Below are 22,856 nucleotides of genomic sequence, written 5' to 3' on the forward strand. Positions count from 1 at the left end.
AGGAACAAAAAAGGTTGGAACAGAATATCAATGACATTCTGTTAATTCAACATTTCATTTTATTGATTAAATCTCCCATGGTGATGCTTGCCTGAGCATCAGCTAAAATACTTTGACACAAAATGGTGGGCAGAGACAGACCGTGGCAATACAACCCATTGTAATAGGCTTAGAGTAGCTGTAACTGAGACGGACGGACGGGGGGGGCCTCATAATGGCACAGTGCAAGACCCCTCGAACTATGCCCTGTTATCTTTTAGTAAGTTATTCCCCCAGTGTAAAAGAGGAGAAAGAGAGTGGATACTGCGTCACTGTAGCATTGCTTATTTAATATCTAAAAGCAGGGATAGATTGAAAGCCAGAGGGGTTTACTACAAAGCAGGTTAAATGAATTATCCAGCTAACTTGCCTGAATATTCAGAAAAAACTTATTTTTTGAAAGATATGCTTGAAATGGGCATGGTCTAATTGACTCAACAATCCAAAACACATATCGAAGTTTAGCTTTCTTAAATGAACCAGAAAACCAATAGTTATTTCTGGTTATTTATCAAAGTTACCTGGCTAATTCATTGAGCCTGCTTTGTAGTATACCCCTCAGTCCTAGCTCACCTGAGCTAGTAATGTTTTGTTTTGCGTGAGCAGCTTGGTGTCCAGCCAAAAGATGGCGGTGTGGTGTTACTCATCAACACAGCGAGTATTTATAGAAAAACTATTTCGTAACATAGAGCATTTTGAGAGAAAAATCAGATCAAACTTGTCAGCTGCTCCAAGATGTTGGCACATATTTTAGTACATCAACCACGTGTATGTTTGTCCAAGTGCGTATATGACAGAGCTACAAAACAATAAAATAAAGCTAAATAACAGTAAATTAGACGATTTCCGAACCACTCCCACCTCCTTCAGTCCCCCGCAACCCTTTTCCCGCAACCTTCCCTGCCTCGCTTACCCCCCAGGTGCAGAGTGTGATTGCTGTGGTGACACAGCTGTGTGTTAGATAGAGAGAAAGGGGCAGGGCAGGCTCCATATCGCTTCTGCCTGCATGACTGAAACCCGACTCTCCTGTCGCCACTAAGTCTGACATTAGACCATCAGGACAGAGTTATAGGAGAACTGAAAGGAGGGAGTAGAAGAGAACAGCAGGGATTTAGAGGGTTACAGATGGAACCATTCCCTTTCCCCTACTCCACTTCTCCATTCGCTGGAACTGGCAGACAGCAGGGGAACTGGCAGACAGCAGCAGTTTTCTATTGAGTGTTTGTGAGTAAGAGATTGTGTGTGTGTGAATGAGTGTGTGTTCTTGAAAGAGAGTTAGAGAGTGAAAGGGTGTGTGTGTGTTCTGCCCCAGTGTTGCTGTCCACTCCAGCCAGTGTTTGGAAGGCCACAGTTCTGGCAGTTTGGCACAGACAGCTAAATCAGAATCTATAAGGCGTATCAATAACCTACTCTACAATAAAGTGTTTCGCAACATGACTCACGGGTCATATACTGAAAGACATCGAAAGATGTAACACAGAGACAAGACAGTCACACAACTGTGTCTGGAAGAAATAGTTGAGGTCACGTTACCATATTAATGATAAACACTTGTTCGTTTACGCTCGCTTTTAAACACCAATGACTGAAGGTCTGGCTAGTGTCTCACCCTCCACTGATTATTAGATAGACAGAGCAGATACCAACACAGACCCTCTGACCAACAGCAGCTAGACAGAGTAGAACAAAGCAGAGGAAGAGACTGGACGTGTAGGGCATTTGGGTCTGTAAGGATGTGTGACGTAATGTATGAGTGTGTGACCTGACGAAGATCAGTTTCGGATCGAAACGTTGTCAATAAAGTGGTGAATTGGGAGCTTTAACAGTGTGCGGGCCTTCTTGTTCTATACTAGTATTCTTTATTAGCCCAGCACCTATGTTTTTAAGGATGTGCGTATGACCACAAACTGTTCTGTGTGTGAGTGTTACATGCGCGTGTGAAACCTATGAGTTACAATCTCATTTTCACCACCAGTCCTGCTCGCTATTGGCTGGCTGGTGTAGACAGAGCTGTCAGTCTCTCCCTGGCCCTTCCCAGTGGGCGGGATGTTACATGTGCGTGTGTCTCTTGTCGTCAAACAGCGCACGGATGAGGTAGACCTGCACTCCCGTCACCAGCATCATCACCAGCAGGTTGGTCATGGACCACATGTTGACCCGGTCGTAGTTGGACTCCTGGAGATTGCGGTCACGAGCCTCGAATGCTTTGAGCACCGTCTGTATCTGAAGGCTCTTCCCCAGCCGGGCTTTAACACTGTTAATGGTGTCCTGGAGAGCAGAGGGAGAGAGAGATAGTAGTTTGGGTTATTGCGATAGTCTTAGAACCATCCTGGAACTAGAATTAAGCAATATACTGAGTAGAGAAAGTAGACTAGACTTCAGGACCATGCAGATTATAAATGTTACCTATGACACAGTAAAATAGATTGTATCGGTCTACTAAAGAGGTTCCAAGGGACCTAGGCAACAGGACAGGATGGAGAAGTGGTGGGTGCATGTAAACAAAGCCGCCAAGTCGGTGAGTCCTCTCAAGGGACCACAGCTGTGCTTTACACTTCCTGTCTCTGACTGTGTCTGTGTACTGATACTGGGGGAGGGGGTTCTGGTAGAAAGATCAAACCATTTTGCTCTCAGGTGCGTGTGTGTTGTTGTGACATTGATGGCTGTGGTGCTCAGTCTCTCTGACCTTCTGCTGTTGTGTTGACAGTGTGTGTTTTGTATTGGCAGTGTGTGTGTGTGAGCTGGGTCAAAGTGACACCACCTTTGTAGTTGTGTACTCTAAACTGACGTGTTGTAAATCCAGGCATCTCTACCTCAGAGTAGTGTTGTCACGATACCAGAATTTTGACTTTGATACTGATACCAGGTTTAATATCACAATACCATCACGATCCTCGATACCGTCACGATACGCGATACCAAAATGATACCAAAACGATATCAAAACAATACCAAGGGAAAAGAAGAAGGCGTATTAGCCAAAGTCACAGAATGGCACTTGGATCTTTTGAGTTGAATATCATTACATTCAACATTTTAAAAATGTATGCATTAATGAATCAATTACACAAATCATACAATCAATCAATTACAAATATAAACAAAATTGGGTGACACATTACCAATCTAACTACATAACAACATAATGGTAATCATTTATTTGAATGGTCTATTAATAAACTGGGTTAATCAAGATGTAGCGTAGGCCTATTTACAATACAGGTGAATGCTTTTAAATAGGAGCTTGTGAATGCATTGAGTTATTGACCTTGTTTTGGCTACAGATGAAAAACAAATCTGTTTCCTTTCCATTTGGGACTTATTTTACTGTACTGATCAACAACATTTGCATAAAAGAAGCACTCTTCTTTTATAAAAGTCGGCGCTGTCTCTTTAAGAACCACAGTCAGTTCAAGGCTCAATCAAAGATGCTCTTGACAAAGCAGCTTAACGTTAATACATGCGAACTCATGGGTTGTGTGACAGATTGTGTGACACCCTCATATATTGGTATTCCAGTGAAATAAGATAGTAATGGTTATGCCTAAATGTGCAATAAGGATCAGAAGTCTAGAGGCTTCCTACATTTTATCCCTGTTATTCACAGCAGAAGCTACACTGAACAAAAATATAAAACGCAACATGCAACAATTTCAAAGAGTTACAGTTCATAGAAGTCAAATCAGTCAATTTAAATAAATTCATTAGGCCCTAATCTGTGGATTTCACATGACTGGGAACACATATATGCAGCTGTTGGTCACAGATACCTTAAAAACAAGGTAGGGGCGTGGATCAGAAAACCAGTCAGTATCTGGTGTGACTACTATTTGTCTCATGCAGCACGGCATCACCTTCGCATAGGGTTGATTAGGCTGTTGATTGTGGCTTGTGGAATGTTGTCCCACTCCTCTTCAATGGCTGTGCGAAGTTGCTAGATATTGGCGGGAACTGGAACCCGCTGTCGTACACGTCAATCCAGAGCATCCCAAACATGGTCAATGGGTGACATATCTGGTGAGTATGCAGGAAAAACTGGGACATTTTCAGCTTCCAGGAATTGTGTACAGATCCTTGCGACATGGGGCCATGCATTATCATGCCGAAACATGAGGTGATGGCGGAGAATGAATGGCATGACAATGGGTCTGAGGATCGTCACGGTATTTCTGTGCATTCAAATTGCCATCGATAAAATGCAATTGTGCTAGTTGGCCAGTAGCTTATGCCTGCCCATACCATAACTCCACCACCACCATGGGGCACTATGTTCACAACGTTGACATCAGCAAACTGCTCGCCCACACGACGCCATACACACTGTCTGCCATCTGCCTGGTACGGTTGAAACCGGGATTCAGCGTGCCAGTGGCCATCAAAGGTGAGCATTTGCCCACTGAAGTCAGTTACGACGCTGAACTACAGTCAGGTCAAGACCCTGGCGAGGACGACAAGCACACAGATGAGCTTCCCTGAGACGGTTTCTGACAGTTTGTGCTGAAATTATTCGGTTGTGCAAACCCACAGTTTCATCAGCTGTCCGGGTGGCTGGTCTCAGAAGATCCCGCAGGTGAAGAAGCCAGATGTGGAGTTCCTGGGCTGGCGTGGTTACACATGGTCTGCGGTTGTGAGGCTAGTTGGACGTACTGCCAAATTCTCTAAAACGATGTTGAAAGCAGCTTATGGTAGAGATATGAACATTCAATTCTCTGCAACAGCTCTAGTGGACATTCCTGGAGTCAGCATGCCAATTGCACGCTCCCTCAAATCTTGAGACATCTGTGGCATTGTGTTGTGTGACAAAACTGCACATTTTAGAGTGGCCTTTTATTGTCCCTAGCACAAGGTGCACCTGTGTAATGATCATGCTGTTTAATTAGCTTCTTGATATGCCACACCTGTCAGGTGGATGGATTATCTTGGCAAAGGAGAAATGCTCAAGAACAGGGATGTAAACAAATGTGTCCACAAATTTAGAAATAAATAACCTTTTGTGCGTATGGAAAATGTCTGGGATATTTTATTTCAGCTCATGAAATATGGGACCAACACTTTACATGTTTAGTTTATATTGTTGTTCAGTGTAAATCAATGGCTACAGCAGGACCTTTTTCTTACCTTACAAAAGGAAATTGAACAATATTTTAACACAATGAAATACTCCCAACAAAAAAGCTCTCAGAATTATAAAATGTGTGTATATCCCTTAAAGGTCTTTGTGTAATGTGTTATTGTAGACCCTAGCCCCATCCCTAGCTCAACTGTCCTTTGTATATTATTTATGTATACTTGTGTTCCCCGTGTACTGTTGTATTGATTTATTATTGTTAAAAAATGTATTGTAATCATCATCATCATCTTGACTGGGAGAGACGTGAAGCGGGGGAGATGAAGTGAATGAATAAAGTTTTTGGTGACAATCAGCAATATTTGGCATTATGATTTGCATATTATCACAAAAAAAGGTAATAGGGTAGTGAATTGATGTTAGCTTCATGTAAGCTAGTGAGGAAAGTTAGCCTACAAAACTGGAAGCTACCGGCAGCGGGAGCTGAACGTTACAAATGGTTGACACTAAGACTAGGAAACGTGAGACGTTAGTCCACACGATTGAAATGGTGAGAAACTCAAACTCTCAATCTCTTACTAGACCGTAGCATTACCAGTCTGCAGCTGGCATGTAAAGTAGTCTAGAACTTTCACTAAAGACAAGTTGGGAAGGACAATCCCATCTCAGACAACCGTTGGTACATCTGAAGTATCTATACTAACAAACACTCCATTCGAAGACAAGCCGAGTCTCACCGAAGTGGGATAGGACACTCAAACCCTTTTTGAGAAAGTGGTTCAACAGAGAGACGACGATCAAAGACAGCTACGCGTAAATATGCATTGCATTTCTTATCCGAATGAGCGGTGGTTTCCAAATGTAACAACGATAAGTTGAATCTCTTTGTCTCTCCCTTTCTATTGACCCCTCCTTCCCCTAACCAAGCAGTCATGCTGTTGTTAGTCCACTAGGGACCTGTTTTCATTGTATTATGTTAGTAATCAATAACCTATACCGTGTGTGTGTGTTTATGTATTCTGTGTTATTATTTAGCTAGCTAGTAAAATAATTAAGCCAATTTGTGTATTGCTTATTCATCAATAAGGTTAGGGTTCTTGCGGATTCAAGGATTATGCGACGTTCAGAATGAGACTGATAAGAGGTAATTATTGATACGTTGACTCTTTTATACATAGTGACCTTTTAGAGTTTAATTTGGGAGATGGTAACTCTAGAAACAACTCCAAATTCGAATGAGTTAATTGTTACATGATTAATTTAATCGAGTAACAATTAAACATAGTTAGTTGATTCGATAAATAACAGTCATCATATTAATGAAAGTCACGTCACAACAATGTGGTGATGCAGCCCATACTCCCAGTGAGTGCAGTGGTTCCTCAGGACTGGCTAGAGCTAGCAATGAGTAAGTGGAGCAGGCACGGTTAGGGCTGGCTAAGTGGAGCAGGCACGGTTAGGGCTGGCTAAGTGGAGCAGGCACGGTTAGGGCTGGCTAAGTGGAGCAGGCACGGTTAGGGCTGGCTAAGTGGAGCAGGCACGGTTAGGGCTGGCTAAGTGGAGCAGGCACGGTTAGGGCTGTGGCAGTCATGACATGTCGTCAGCCAGTTCGTGTCATGCAAAATAGTGCTGGTCTCACGGTTATTGAACATGAATTAACATAAAGGAATAAAGTAGAGAGAGGAGATGAAAACGCATGGTGGTGAGATATTCTGTATAGCTAAAAAGGTAATGTGTCACCCAATTAATTATGAAAATATAAAAATTCCCTATTAATAGGCTATTCAAATACAAATGCACTATATTTATAGGCCAACTGTAAGCCGCGCTGCACAATCAATGAACCAACAGCATCACCTAGGGCTATACTTTCTCTCCCAGACTCATGGATAGAAATGTTGGTGCATAAGGTAACCATCATCCAGTATGCATAATAACACAGTCCACACTCAAAGGCGATTACTCAAATTTTACTAATTTTGGAGTATTGGATAGACCAATTACCAAATACATCTTAAATCAGTTTTTTTTAAATGTTTTTCTGCCAAGCGTAATATACGGTAGGGTATGTATTGTATAACAGCACAATCATTTTAATTCAGTATATTTTTCGGACTTGGGCTCATATATATAGGCCTATCCCAAACCATCTCAATTGGGTTTAGGTCGGGGGATTGTGGAGGCCAGGTCATCTCATGCAGCACTCCATCGCTCTCCTTGGTAAAACAGCCCTTACACAGCCTGGAGGTGTGTTGGTTCATTGTCCTGTTGAAAAACAAATGATAGTCCCACTAAGCCCAAACCAGATGGGATGGCGTATCGCTACAGAATGCTGTGGTAGCCATGCTAGTTAAGTGTGCCTTGAATTCTAAATAAATCACAGACAGTGTCACCAGCAAAGCACCCCCACACCATAACACCTCCTCCTCCGTGCTTTACGGTGAGAAATACACATGCAGAGATCATCCGTTCACCCACACCGCATCTCACAAAGACACGGCGGTTGGAACCAAAATCTCCAATTTGGACTCCAGACCAAAGGACACATTTCCACCGGTCTAATGTCCATTGCTCGTGTTTCTTGGCCCAAGCAAGTCTCTTCTTCTTATTGGTGTCCTTTAGTAGTGGTTTCTTTGCAGCAAATCGACCATGAAGGCCTGAGTCACACAATATCCTCTGAACAGTTGATGTTGAGATGTGTCTGTTACTTGAACTCTGTGAAGCATTTATTTGGGCTGCAATTTCTGAGGCTGGTAACTCTAATGAACTAATCCTCTGCAGCAGAGATAACTCTGGGTCTTCCATTCCTGTGGCGGTCCTCATGACAGCCAGTTTCATCATGGTTTTTGCGACTGCACTTGAAGAAACATTAAAGTTCTTGAAATGTTCAGTATTGACTGACCTTCATGTCTTAAAGTAATGATGGACTGTCGTTTCTCTTTGCTTATTTTAGTTGTTCTTGACATAAGATGGACTTGGTCTTTTACCAAATAGGGCTATCTTCTGTATACCCCCCATACCTTGTCACAACACAACTGATTGGCTCAAACGCATTATGAAGGAAATAAATTCTACAAATTAACTTTTAAGAAGGCACACCTGTTAATTGAAATGCATTCCAGGTGACCACCTCATGAAGCTGGTTGAGAGAATGCCAAGAGTGTGCAAAGCCGTCATCAAGGCAAAGGGTGGCTATTTGAAGAATCTCAAATATAAAATATATTTTGATTTGTTTGTTTAACACTTTTTTGGTTACTACATGATTCCATATGTGATATTTCATAGTTTTGATGTCTTCACTATTATTCTACAATGTAGAAAATAGTAAAAAATATAAAGAAAAACACTTAAATGAGTAGGTGTTCTAAAACTTTTGACCAGTAGTGTATATCTATTGGAGTATATACAATTGGGGTATTTTATGCTTGCTATAACGCTGACACATGAGAAAGTTCCTATTCCTCTTCCTTTTCATATGAAGATGGGTTACCAGCCCCAGACAGTGATGAGAGACGTGTCCATTGTGCCCCAGGTTGTCCATTGAAAAGCAGGCCTCCCTGTTGAACACTCCCATAAAGGCCAATACAGCCCTCAGCACCAGGCCATTAGCGACCTGATGGTCGTTAGCAAGTTGGGTACTACTAACGCGTTGTCCAGAGTGCATAAAAAGAGATTACCCGCAACAGCCCTAGGCACGCGCTATAAAGGGACATCAGCTGTGCTGATACAGACTTGATCCTCTCTCAATTAGTAGACGACGTGAGACACATTTGACAGAAGTACCCAAAGTAACAAACATTCTAGTACTGAACCGTTTTTTAGGTTCTAGCACCGAACAAGTACCTACATTTCGGTATACCGTGCAACACTGGCTCAGAAAGAAAGGACAGACACCAATGTCAACAGATAACAGGCCTCAGACAAGAGCCAGATTCTTCTGCCCATCTGGTCACACACTTAACCACTCTACCATTTCTAATGTTCATTTCCATGTAAAAGGACCCATGAGCACCAACGTGAAGTTCATAGGAGCATGTCAAATTGGGTGTCAAATAATAATATAATATAATAATATGCCATTTAGCAGACGCTTTTATCCAAAGCGACTTACAGTCATGCGTGCATACATTTTTGTGTATGGGTGGTCCCGGGGATCGAACCCACTACCTTGCCGTTATGAAAGCTAAGGGTCTTTATGGTTGAAACATAAAAAAAATGTTTCAATCATTTTAAATCCTAAAAATTAGGAACAGATGGAAAGGGGTTAGAAAACATCTACCAGAAAACTTCTTACAAAAGTTATTACAAATAAAGACCCCTCCTACCTTCTGTCAGTTTAAGAAACATTTAATTGTGCCTTGAAATTCCGCTACCAAAAACCCACATATCTTTAAGATATTTTCTAATTTCTCTCCCTCATGAGTTCACAGAAGTAAAAAGTAAAGGTAAACCTATCAATTAGTGTTTTTACTGATATCCATTTTATTTTATGAATTATTAAGTGATTAAACTCGAAATTCCGTTACCAAATCATAGTAGTCACAAATCACAGTTGGGTTCACAAGTTTGGACAGCACAGTAAAGAAAAGTATAGTTCAGTAAAGTACTGTACAGTACAGTTCAGTACAATACACGTTAGAGCACACTAGAGTTGAGTACACTATAATGTACTGTACTGAACTCTACTTTGATGTCCAAACTTGTGAAACATAGACATCTATGATTGGTTCAGATTTGGTCCAGTCCAGCCAAATGCGGTCTTGTTTGGGGGCAGAGCTCATTAAAATAATGAGGATATTGCATAGTTATTCCTTTGTGTACCCATTTAGGATACAGCACCATGAAGAGCATGACATTTATATCCATAATTACGCATTTCTGTGTAGTACAGATCAGGGACCCATGGTGAAATTCTGTTACCGGGTGTAAATCCACTTCACTTACTGTAGATCAATAACCCAAAAATTTTTTTTCAAAGTCAATGTGTCATGTCATAGCTGACACCCCATTATTTTTGCAGACATCGTTTAATCTTAATTGGGAGCAAAACTGAGGTAGATTTTACAAAAATTCTGTTACCAAACTTTGCATCTGCACAGTTCTTCCAGTAAATGTGTTTTTGTAAAATGTTCAGTGTAAATTGCTAAAAGTAGTCATTGTGCACAAGGAATTTTTATTTTATTTTCCCAATCTATCCACAGGGATTCTCTTTTGACTATCCAGTATCCAGAATCACTTTCCAAGATCTTCAAAGAACATGTGTGAATTCTGTGAAATGTTGTGTGTGAAATCGCACCCCCTCGCATGATGTGCTACAGATGTTGTGCGATAAAAACGCACCCTCCATGATGTCATACATGTATAGTGCGTGTAAAAGCAAAGCATGCCTCCAGGCCTAGCTAGGACTACAGCTCCACCCTTTTCCAGAAGTACGCACTTGCACACTCCCTGTCATGGATTTCAAAGCATAGAATTGGTGTAAGCATTTGTTGGAGGGAGTTTCCACCATTGTAAAATCCATGTGAGAAAGTTTAAGTACACACTTCAGGAGAAGGGTGGAGAATCAGGACATAGCCTAGATGTAGTGTAAGCACACCCCCTCACCATGATGTCCTCCAGCTTCATGTCCAACATGTCGGTCCCATGGACGTACTCCTTCCAGTCCTCTGGCTCCTCCCCTTCCTGTTCCATGTTGTCCATGAGAAGCTCAAAGAAGATTATCTTTTCCGACACCGCAGAAAACGAGTTGTCAAAACAAAACATGTAGTCTCCATCCTCCGTCTCTACACTAATAGAAACATACCGGGAGAGAGCGTGAGAGAGAGCGAGTGAGTCCAACTCCATGTGAGTGTGTATTCCACATTTGCGTGGTGTGTGTGTGTCTTACGTGTGTACTCCGTCTGACTTGCGGTGGTCGCTGTACAGAACGTGTCCAGTAGGAGAGAACAGGGAGAAGTCAACATCCAGACCTGCTCCGTCCAACACCTGAGGACACACACAGACAGGTGGGATGATATGAGACAGACAGGTAAAAGGAGAGACAGGAGAGGAGAGAGAGACAAAGAGTCAAAACAAAACTACATCACCTATTGGGAAACACAAGCACAAAGCAAAATGCAGTGCTATCTGGCCCTAAATCGACAGTACACCATGGCAAACTAATTATTGATTATTTCTTATTGATGTTGTTATTGATATTATTAATGAATTATCCATTTCCAAAGTAGGCTTTGGCAATATGTACATTGTTACATCATGCCAATAAAGCAATTGAAATTGAAAGAGAGAGAGATAGAGAGAGAATGGTGCAAATTACGGAGGACCCGGGGGGGTCAGCTCCCCTGAATGCAACAAAAGTCCAACTTTCAGGGGGCTCTCTAAATAATGCTAATTTAACCATTCTCCTATTTGTTTAAAATGCAGTGGTAAATATGAAAATAAAACCTTCCAAATGTCATGGTTTAAACCATTTATAGCCTATGCTTTTATTCCAATGCATTAGATTTATCCGTTGATTCATTATTGTTTGCTTTTGTCAGTCAGCTGTTTATAGTGGTCATTGATTTGTTTTTCAGGTGCACGTGGGTATTGGTGTTCTCTGTGCCAAAAGAAGTAGACCATTTATTTAGCTTGATTGTTTTCTATCAATATTTGTTTTCTTTCCTGGATCAGCAGATGGTCGACAATATCACTAGACAACTAGCCTACAGCTAGACACCAATGTGCATCTGATCCATCCAACAAGTATACACAGTGTACAAAACATTGGGGACACCTCCAAATATTGAGTTGCACCCCCTTTTGCCCTCAGAACAGCCTCAATTCGTCAGGGCAAAGCGTTCCACAGGGATGCTGGCCCATGTTGACTCCAATGCTTCCCACAGTTGTGTCAGGTTGGCTGGATGTCCTTTGAGTGGTGGACCATTCTTGATACACACGGGAAACTTGAGTGTGAAAAACCCAGCAGGGTTGCAGTTCGTGACACACTTAAATCATTGCGCCTGGCACCTACTAAGATACCGCGTTCAAAGGCGCTTACATTTTTTGTCTTGCCCGTTCACCCTCTAAAATGGCACATTTAATTGTCTCAAGGCTAGAAAAATATTTATTTAACCTGTCTCCTCCCCTTCATCTACACTGATTGAAGTGGATTTAACAGGTGACATCAAGCTTTCACCTGGTCAGTCGGTCATGGAAAGCAGGTTTTCTTAATGTTTTGTACACTCAGTGTACGTTAATGACAGTAGGCCTATAGTTGGCTCTTTCGGTTACAAGCATTACATTTTGCAATTGCATACGCCTACATTATTTTGGATTTGTGTGCCCATGAAAACTGTTTTCACGGCGAAAGATAATGAAAATGTTACGTAGGCATAGTTACACAAATAGTGCACTTTCTGAGATCTCCAAGATCCAGGATTCATACAGGGTTTAAGTTCAATGTTCTAATTCAATTGTTAAATGTTTAATAATAACAAATAACACTGTCATAAATGTCATTCATGTAAGGAAAGAAAGGTAGTGTTTTATGTCACGTGATCTATGAAGACTCCAAGCATTCAACTAATGAATTATGGACAACTCATGAACTAGGGTGTAAACATGTTTTGATTCATCTCATGTAGGCCAATTATATTGAATGTAGGCTACCTGTTCTGCGTGTACAGTGGCTTGCGAAAGTATTCACCCCCCTTGGCATTTTCCAATATTGTGTTGCCTTACAACCTGAAATTAAAATTGATTTACACAACATGCCTACCACTTTGAAGATTTTTTTATTGTGAAACAAACTTGAGCGTGCATAACTATTCACCCCCCCAAAGTCAATACTTTGTAGAGCCACCTTTTGCAGCAATTACAGCTGCAAGTCTCTTGGGGTATGTCTCTATAAGCTTGGCACATCTAGCCACTGGGATTTTTGCCCATTCTTCAAGGCAAAACTGCTCCACCTCCTTCAAGTTGGATGTGTTCCGCTAGTGTACAGCAATCTTGACTAGGCCATTCCAAGACATTTAAGTGTTTCCCTTTAAACCACTCAAGTGTTGCTTTAGCAGTATGCTTAGGGTCATTGTCCTGCTGGAAGGTGAACCTCCGTCCCAGTCTCAAATCTCTGGAAGACTGAAACAGGTTTCTCTCAAGAATTTCCCTGTATTTAGCGCCATCCATCATTCCTTCAATTCTGACCAGTTTCCCAGTCCCTGCCAATGAAAAACATCCCCACAGCATGATGCTGCCACCACCATGCTGCTTCTCGGGGTGATGAGAGGTGTTGGGTTTGCGCCAGACATAGCGTTTTCCTTCATGGCCAAAAAGCTCAATTTTAGTCTCATCTGACCAGAGTACCTTCTTCCATATGTTTGGGGAGTCTCCCACATGCCTTTTGGCGAACACCAAACGTGTTTGCTTATTTTTTTCTTTAAGCAATGGCTTTTTTCTAGCCACTCTTCCGTAAATCCCAGCTCTGTGGAGTGTATGGCTTAAAGTGGTCCTATGGACAGATACTCCAATCTCTGCTGTGGAGCTTTGCAGCTCCTTCAAGGTTATCTTTTGTCTCTTTGTTGCCTCTCTGATTAATGCCCTCCTTGCCTGGTCCGTGAGTTTGGGTGGGCGGCCCTCTCTTGGCAGGTTTGTTGTGGTGCCATATTCTTTCCATTTTTTAATAATGGATTTTAAAAAATTGTGCTCCGTGGGATGTTCAAGGTTTCTGATATTTTTTTATAACCCAACCCTGATCTGTACTTCTCCACAACTTTGTCCCTGACCTGTTTGGAGCGCTCCTTGGTCTTCATGGTGCTGCTTGCTTGGTGGTGCCCTTTGCTTAGTGGTGTTGCAGACTCTGGGACCTTTCAGAACAGGTATATATATATAAATACTGAGATCATGTGACAGATCATGTGACACTTAGATTGCACACAGGTGGACTTTATTTAACTAATTATGTGACTTCTGAAGGTAATTGGTTGCACCAGATCTTATTTAGGAGTTTCATAGCAAAGGGGGTGAATAAATATGCACACCACCTTTCCATTATTAATTTTTTTGAAAATTTTTTTAACAAGTTATTTTTTTCATTCCACTTCACCAATTTGAACTATTTTGTGTATGTCCATTTCATGAAATGCAAATAAAAATCAATTTAAATTACAGGTTGTAATGTAACAAAATAGGAAAAACGCCAAGGGGGATGAATACTTTTGCAAGGCACTGTATTCATGTGTGTAAAATTGCCTCGGCTGAGAGGGTAGGTTACTGGCAGTGGTGTTGGCCTAGTGGAGGGTAAACGCAAGTAAACGCAGTCTACCCACCTTTTTCAGAAAAATGCATTGAAAGTATAGGGAACGTTACTTTTTTTCACCTCGACCGACAATTACAGTTTACCCACCTATCTTTTTTACCACTACATCACTGGCTACCGGTAGGCCTTTTTGAAGTTCATGGTAAAACACATTGTAGCCTAGTCTAGTAAATTGACCGTGTGTGTTAGGGTGACCATCCTGTTTTTTCACGGGACATTTTCAGCCCCATTTCAGGTGTCCCGACTTTTCAGGCTACAAATAATGTTAATTTGTCAGCAAGACGCATCAATTAATGTAGGCCTAATCAATGGCAATCGCCAAATGTCATTAGGCACACTTCTTGGTGTTTTGGAAACAGATGTCCATTTCCATTCATCAAATGGCATGAGTACATGCAGTGCACTGTTTTGATGCTGGAATTATTTTGGAGTGGACGAACATGCACAGGTAGCCTACTTTAAGTGATTTGCATGACGAATCAGATGAAAACCATGACTGGTTGTGTTCATGCCACATTAAAAGGTCATTCATTTTACAGTTAAATGACATTTTTATTATTATTATTATTCCCTTTAAAAAATTCACCCAAGAGACCACCCCGATTGTCAGTGTAATTCGCACTCAGAGAAAGAGGTGAGGAGAGCTGGTGCTGAAAAGTTGTACAACAGGCAGAGGGCTTCACAATGTCCAGTCCAAGAACATGGCCCATTTTCAATAGTGAAATATGGTTGGATTGAGTCCATTCAAGACAATAAGTGAACAGGCCAGTCCCTGGTAACTGTTTCTCTACAGTTGCATTACTGTTTCAGCATTTCCACATATCTCTGCCTCCTCTGTTACTCAGGAGCAAAGAATGACAGGGTTTCCAAACTTTCATGACTAGTTATTCAAGTATTTCAAAACACAGACATTGAGCAGATACCATGAAGTACTTAGAAATGAGTGTCTCCACAAACTAAGGACATTATCAAAGTGTTGTTTTCACTCCAAGGGCAGAGTGGTGGGCTACAGCATGCCAGAGATAGCTTGTCTATGGTGGTAGTAGGCTACAGCTAGGCTGTCCTACTGTGATGGTATGACAATCCCTGAATGTCAGAAATGTTAAGATATTTCATAGGAAATAGAGGTTTTACCAGACTTCTGTGTTGAGATATGTGATTCTGGGCCACTACTAAATTGGAAACATTTTAAACACATCAGCAGAGCACAATCTAGGGCTAGGCCAATGAAACAGGAGTAACAGGGACCACAGCCTAGGATGGAATGTCTGAATTAGAAAGGAACTTTTAAGCCAGTTCTGGTAAAAACAAGTTTCTAAACTAGTATGATGGCATAATTTCAAAATCACATAGGCCTATAATTAGTGTTTCATGAATTTACAATACATTTAATTTATTTCAACCTATTCCACAACTAGTTCCTAGTTCAGATACAACCAGTGGTATAAAGTACTTAAGTAAAAATACTTTAAAGTACTACTTAAGTAGTTTTTTGGGGTATCTGTACTTACTTACTTACTTTAACTTCACTACATTCCTAAAGAACATTTATTTATTTATTTAACCAGGTAAGCCAGTTGAGAACAGGTTCTCATTTACAACTGCGACCTGACCAAGATAAAGCAAAGCAGTGCGATAAAAAAACAACACAGAGTTACATATGGGGTAAACAAAACAAAGTCAAAAATACAAACAGAAAATATATATATAAATATATATACAGTATATACAATATATATATTATGTACTTTTTAGTCCATACATTTTCCCTGACACCCAAAGGTACTTGTTAACAGTGGTGTAAAGTACTTAAGAAAAAATACTTTAAAGTACTACTTAAGTAGTTTTTTGGGGGTATCTGTACTTTATTTTTTTGACAACTTTTACTTTACTACATTCCTAAAAAAAATACTGTACTTTTTACTCCATACATTTTCCCTGACACCCAAAAGTACTTGTTACATTTTGAATGCTTAGCAGGACAGGAAAATGGTCTAATTCACAAACTTATCAAGAGAACATCCCTGGTCAACCCTACTGCCTCTGATCTGGCGGACTCACTAAATAAACTCAGCAAAAAAAGAGAAACGTCCTCTCACTGTCAATCGCGTTTATTTTCAGCAAACTTAACATGTGTAAATATTTGTATGAACATAACAAGATTCAACAACTGAGACAAAAACTGAACAAGTTCCACAGACATGTGACTAACAGAAATTGAATAATGTGTCCCTGAACAAAGGGGGGGTCAAAATCAAAAGTAAAGTTAATATCTGGTGTGGCCACCAGATGCATTAAGTACTGCAGTGCATCTCCTCCTCATGGACTGCACCAGATTTGCCAGTTCTTGCTGTGAGATGTTACCCCACTCTTCCACCAAGGCACCTGCAAGTTCCTGGACATTTTTGGGGAGGAATGGGCCTAGCCCTCAGCCCTCACCCTCCGATCCAACAGGTCCCAGACGTGCTCAACGGGATTGAGATCCGGGCTCGTCGCTGGCCATGGCAGAACACTGACGTTCCTGTCTTGCAGGAAATCACGCACAGAATGAGCAGTATGGCTAGTGGCATTGTCATGCTGGAGGGTCATGTCAGGATGAGCCTGCAGGAAGAGTACCACATGAGGGAGGAGGATGTCTTGCCTGCAATGACAACAAGCTCAGTCCGATGATGCTGTGACACACCGCCCCAGACCATGACGGACCCTCCACCTCCAAATCGATCCTGCTCTAGAGTACAGGCCTCGGTGTAACACTCATTCCTTCAACGATAAACGCGAATTCGACCATCACCCCTGGTGAGACAAAACCGTGACTCGTCAGTGAAGAGCACTTTTTGCCAGTCCTGTCTGGTCCAGCGACGGTGGGTTTGTGCCCATAGGCGACGTTGTTGCCGGTGATGTCTGGTGAGGACCTGCCTTACAACAGGCCTACAAGCCCTCAGTCCAGCCTCTCTCAGCCTATTGCGGACAGTCTGAGCACTGATGGAGGGATTGTTCGTTCCTGGTGTAACTCGGGAAGTTGTTGTTGCCATCCTGTACCTGTCCCGCCCCGCAGGTGTGATGTTCGGATGTACCAATCCTGTGCAGGTGATGTTACACGTGGTCTGCCACTGCGAGGACGATCAGCTGTCCGTCCTGTCTCCCTGTAGCGCTGTCTTAGGCGTCTCACGGTACGGACATTGCAATTTATTGCCCTGGCCACATCTGCAGTCCTCATGCCTCCTTGCAGCATGCCTAAGGCACATTCACGCAGATGAGCAGGGACCCTAGGCATCTTTCTTTTGGTGTTTTTCAGTGTCAGTAGAAAGGCCTCTAGTGTCCTAAGTTTTCATAACTGTGACCTTAATTGCCTACTGTCTGTAAGCTGTTAGTGTCTTTATGACCGTTCTACATGTGCATGTTCATTAATTGTTTATGGTTAATTGAAAAAGCATGGGAAACAGTGCTTAAACCCTTTACAATGAAGATCTGTGAAGTTATTTGGATTTTTACAAATTATCTTTGAAAGACAGGGTCCTGAAAAAGAGACCTTTTTTGCTGAGTTTAAATGCTTCGTTTGTAAATTATGTCTGAGTGTTGGAGTCTGCCCCTGGCTATCTGCAAATTTAAAAAACAAGAAAATGGTGCCGTCTGGTTTGCTTAATATAAGGAATTTGAATACATTTGATATATTTTAGCAATTACTTTTACTTTTGATACTTAAGTATATTTCAAACCAAATACTTTCAGACTTTTACTCAAATAGGATTTTACTGGGTGAATTTCACTTTTACTATTAAGGCATCTTTACTTTTACTCAAGTATGACAATTTGGGTACTTTTTCCACCACTGGATACGACAGTGCTAACCACAATCAATGATGAGATATGCACAGAACATGGGACTTCTTGTGAAGTCATGTGAGTAGAGCGACGTCTACAAAGCTGCCCACATTAGTTTTATCAAGTGTGCTCATGTACAACTTTGTGTTCACACTTTCCCCTTGTAAAACCAATAATAAACCTCTGGCACCTGATATTCTATCTCCAGCGACGCGTCCTTCTTCATTGTCTGGAAGAAGCACTCCTTTCGTCCAGCGGGGAGTGTGAATGTGAAGTCGCTGTCCAGGCTCTGGGAGAACGCGGCCACCAGGAACTTCTCAGACACCAGCACCGAGAACAGGCACAGTAACACCCGGCCCACGTCCATGGTCTCCCGCTGCCTTCAACTCTAGATTTTGACTCCGTAAAGAGACAAGCTCCCGATAAGTATTAGTTCAGTTAGTGCTCGTCAAAACTTCACTTCTGATGGACAGCTCACCGTTCGAGATGGCAAACGCTATGTGAGGACCCTGCCTTTTAAGAATGGAAATCGTTCATGTTTGAGATTTCAACCCAGCATTTAGAATGTGAGGCTCTCTACGCCTCAGAGTTACAAATTCCAAATCTCCAACATTTTCTTATTCAATGTAATGTATTGGTGCATAAAATATATTTGGGACACATTCTGCGCGTATTATGTGACATTTTTAACAAAAACAAATACGTTTATACAGGCAGTTCTCAGAAGGCGCACTTATCCGTTGTATGTTGGGTAATGTAGTATTTAAGAACAACAGACGGCATCCAACGCTGCTCCAAAAGCGCACTCGTCTTTACAACATCAGGACTGTCGCATTCCCTTGAAATGAACATGAGATGTTTCCTTGTGCTACACAGATCTATTAGTATATTGCAATATTGAGCAGGACGGATAGAAAAAGTACAAATCTGCCCTCGTGTGAATATTGAACATGAATGTTTATTTGTAGAATCTTGGTCGTAGAAAATACATCATAGAATGATAAGACACAAAACGTAATGTCATATAGACATGTCATTTTCAATGATTGATGATCATGAGAGTTATAGAGCTTTGAAAACACTACAGTAGTCATGCCTCTGTACTGTTCTGTGTTGTTGTAATGTAATTGTGTCCTACTGTAAGAAGAAGAAGAAGAAGACCACAATCTGATCAATGAGCTTGTTTTTATAAATTGTAGTGAACTGAACTTCAGGCTCTGCAAAAAATATGGAAACTATTCAATAGGCCTATATTTAGGTCATGACATGTTGTCACCAATTATGTACACTTCATATACAAAAGTATGTGGACACCACTTCAAATTAGTGGATATGGCTATTTCAGCCACACCCATTATTTATTTTTCTCCCACCTTTATTTAACCAGGTAAGCCAGTTGAGAACAAGTTCTCATTTACAACTGCGACCTGGCCAAGATAAAAGCAAAGCAGTGTGATAAAAACAACATCACAGAGTTACATATGGGGTAAACAAAACATCAAGTCAAAAATACAACAGAAAATATATATACAGTGTGTGCGAATGTAGTAAATTATGGAGGTAAGGCAATAAATAGGCCATAGTGCAAAATAGTTACAATTTCGTATTAACACTGGAATGATAGATGTGCAAATAGAGATACTGGGGTGCAAATTAGCAAAATAAATAACAATATGGGGATGAGGTAGTTGGATGGGCTAATTTCAGAATGGCTGTGTACAGGTGCAGTGATCGGTAAGCTGCTCTGACAACTGACGCTTAAAGTTAGTAAGGGAGATAAGAGATTCAGAGATTTTTGCAGTTCGTTCCAGTCATTGGCAGCAGAGAACTGGAAGGAATGGCGGCCAAAGGAGGTGTTGGCTTTGGGGATGACCAGTGAGATATACCTGCTAGAGCGCAGACTACAGGTGGGTGTTGCTATGGTGACCAGTGAGCTAAAATAAGACAGGGATTTGCCTAGCAGTGATTTATAGATGACCTGGAGCCAGTGGGTTTGGCGACGAATATGTAGTGAGGGCCAGCCAACAAGAGTGTACAGGTCACAATGGTGGGTAGTATATGGGGCTTTGGTGACAAAACGGATGGCACTGTGATAGACTACATCCAATTTGCTGAGTAGAGTGTTGGAGGCTATTTTGTAAATGACGGACTCCATCCTAGCTGGAGGGGTGCTCTCATCTTATCTACCAACATAGATAGGGCTCTAACTCCTCTAGCCCCACAGTGAAATAGGGTGCAGGCCAGGCAGCAGGCTGTTAGCCAACCTGCCAGCTTAGTGGAGTCTGCCAATAGCACAGTCAGTGTAGTCAGCTCAGCCATACCCATTGAGACTGTGTCTGTGCCTCGACCTAGGTTGGGCAAAACTAAACATGGCGGTGTTCGCCTTAGCAATCTTATTAGGATAAAGACCTCCTCCATTCCTGCCATTATTGAAAGAGATCGTGATACCTCACATCTCAAAATAGGGTTACTTAATGTTAGATCCCTCACTTCAAAGGCAGTCATAGTCAATGAACTAATCACTGATCATAATCTTGATGTGATTGGCCTGACTGAAACATGGCTTAAGTCTGATGAATTTACTGTGTTAAATGAGGCCTCACCTCCTGGTTACACTAGTGAACATATTCCCCGTGCATCCCGCAAAGGCGGAGGTGTTGCTAACATTTACGATAGCAAATTTCAATTTACAAAAAAAAAAATGGCGTTTTCGTCTTTTGAGCTTCTAGTCATGAAATCTATGCAGCCTACTCAATCACTTTTTATAGCTACTGTTTACAGGCCTCCTGGGCCATATACAGCGTTCCTCTCTGAGTTTCCTGAATTCCTATCAGACCTTGTAGTCATAGCAGATCATATTCTAATTTTTGGTGATTTTAATATTCACATGGAGAAGTCCACAGACCCACTCCAAAAGTCTTTCGGAGCCATCATCGACTCAGTGGGTTTTGTCCAACATGTCTCTGGACCTACTCACTGCCACAGTCATACTCTGGACCTAGTTTTGTCCCATGGAATAAATGTTGTAGATCTTAATGTTTTTCCACAAAATCCTGGACTATCGGACCACCATTTTATTACGTTTGCAATCGCAACAAATAATCTGCTCAGACCCCAACCAAGGAGCATCAAAAGTCGTGCTATAAATTCTCAGACAACACAAAAATTCCTTGATGCCCTTCCAGACTCCTTCTGCCTACCCAAGGACGTCAGAGGACAAAAATCAGTTAACCACTTAACTGAGGAACTCAATTTAACCTTGCGCAATACCCTAGATGCAGTTGCACCCCTAAAAACGAAAAACATTTGTCATAAGAAACTAGCTCCCTGGTATACAGAAAATACCCGAGCTTTGAAGCAAGCTTCCAGGAAATTGGAACGGAAATGGCGCCACACCAAACTGGAAGTCTTCCGACTAGCTTGGAAAGACAGTACCGTGCAGTACCGAAGAGCCCTCACTGCTGCTCGATCATCCTACTTTTCCAACTTAATCGAGGAAAATAAGAACAATCCAAAATTTATTTTGGATACTGTTGCAAAGCTAACTAAAAAGCAGCATTCCCCAAGAGAGGATGGCTTTCACTTCAGCAGTAATAAATTCATGAACTTCTTTGAGGAAAGGATCATGACCATTAGAAAGCAAATTACGGACTCCTCTTTGAATCTGCGTATTCCTCCAGGGCTTAGCTGTCCTGGATCTGCACGATCTCTGCGAGGGCCTGGGATCGGGAGAGACACTTAAGTGTTTTAGTACTATATCTCTTGACACAATGATGAAAATAATCATGGCCTCTAAACCTTCAAGCTGCATACTGGATCCTATTCCTACTAAACTGCTGAAGGAGCTGCTTCCTGTGCTTGGCCCTCCTATGTTGAACATAATAAACAGCTCTCTATCCACCGGATGTGTACCAAACTCACTAAAAGTGGCAGTGATAAAGCCTCTCTTGAAAAAGCCAAACCTTGACCCGGAAAATATAAAAAACTATCGGCCTATATCGAATCTTCCATTCCTCTCAAAAATTTTAGAAAAAGCTGTTGCGCAGCAACTCACTGCCTTTCTGAAGACAAACAATGTATACGAAATGCTTCAGTCTGGTTTTAGACCCCATCATAGCACTGAGACTGCACTTGTGAAGGTGGTAAATGACCTTTTAATGGCGTCAGACCGAGGCTCTGCATCTGTCCTCGTGCTACTAGACCTTAGTGCTGCCTTTGACACCATCGATCACCACATTCTTTTGGAGAGACTGGAAACCCAAATTGGTCTACACGGACAAGTTCTGGCCTGGTTTAGATCTTACCTGTCGGAAAGATATCAGTTTGTCTCTGTGAATGGTCTGTCCTCCGACAAATCAACTGTACATTTCGGTGTTCCTCAAGGTTCCGTTTTAGGACCACTATTGTTTTCACTATATATTTTACCTCTTGGGGATGTTATTCGAAAACATAATGTTAACTTTCACTGCTATGCGGATGACACACAGCTGTACATTTCAATGAAACATGGTGAAGCCTCAAAATTGCCCTCGCTAGAAGCCTGTGTTTCAGACATAAGGAAGTGGATGGCTGAAAACTTTCTACTTTTAAACTCGGACAAAACAGAGATGCTTGTTCTAGGTCCCAAGAAAC

The 22,856-nt window shown here is 41.6% G+C and overlaps 1 protein-coding gene across 1 annotated transcript; it reads right to left on the reverse strand.

Moving 5' to 3' along the window:
• Nucleotides 1-45: 45 nt before the first annotated feature.
• Nucleotides 46-18,753, reverse strand: LOC121533337 (transmembrane emp24 domain-containing protein 5-like). Its single transcript, XM_041839173.2, has 4 exons — nucleotides 18,415-18,753; nucleotides 10,995-11,092; nucleotides 10,712-10,895; nucleotides 46-2,307 (listed from the first exon to the last, which is right to left on the reverse strand). The coding sequence occupies exons 1-4, from the start codon at nucleotides 18,589-18,591 to the stop codon at nucleotides 2,089-2,091; spliced, it is 678 nt and encodes a 225-aa protein (XP_041695107.1). The 5' UTR covers nucleotides 18,592-18,753; the 3' UTR covers nucleotides 46-2,088.
• Between the last annotated feature and the right edge of the window lie 4,103 nt (nucleotides 18,754-22,856).

Source organism: Coregonus clupeaformis, chromosome 20 (genome assembly GCF_020615455.1).
Source record: "Coregonus clupeaformis isolate EN_2021a chromosome 20, ASM2061545v1, whole genome shotgun sequence".
Lineage (NCBI taxonomy): Eukaryota > Metazoa > Chordata > Actinopteri > Salmoniformes > Salmonidae > Coregonus > Coregonus clupeaformis.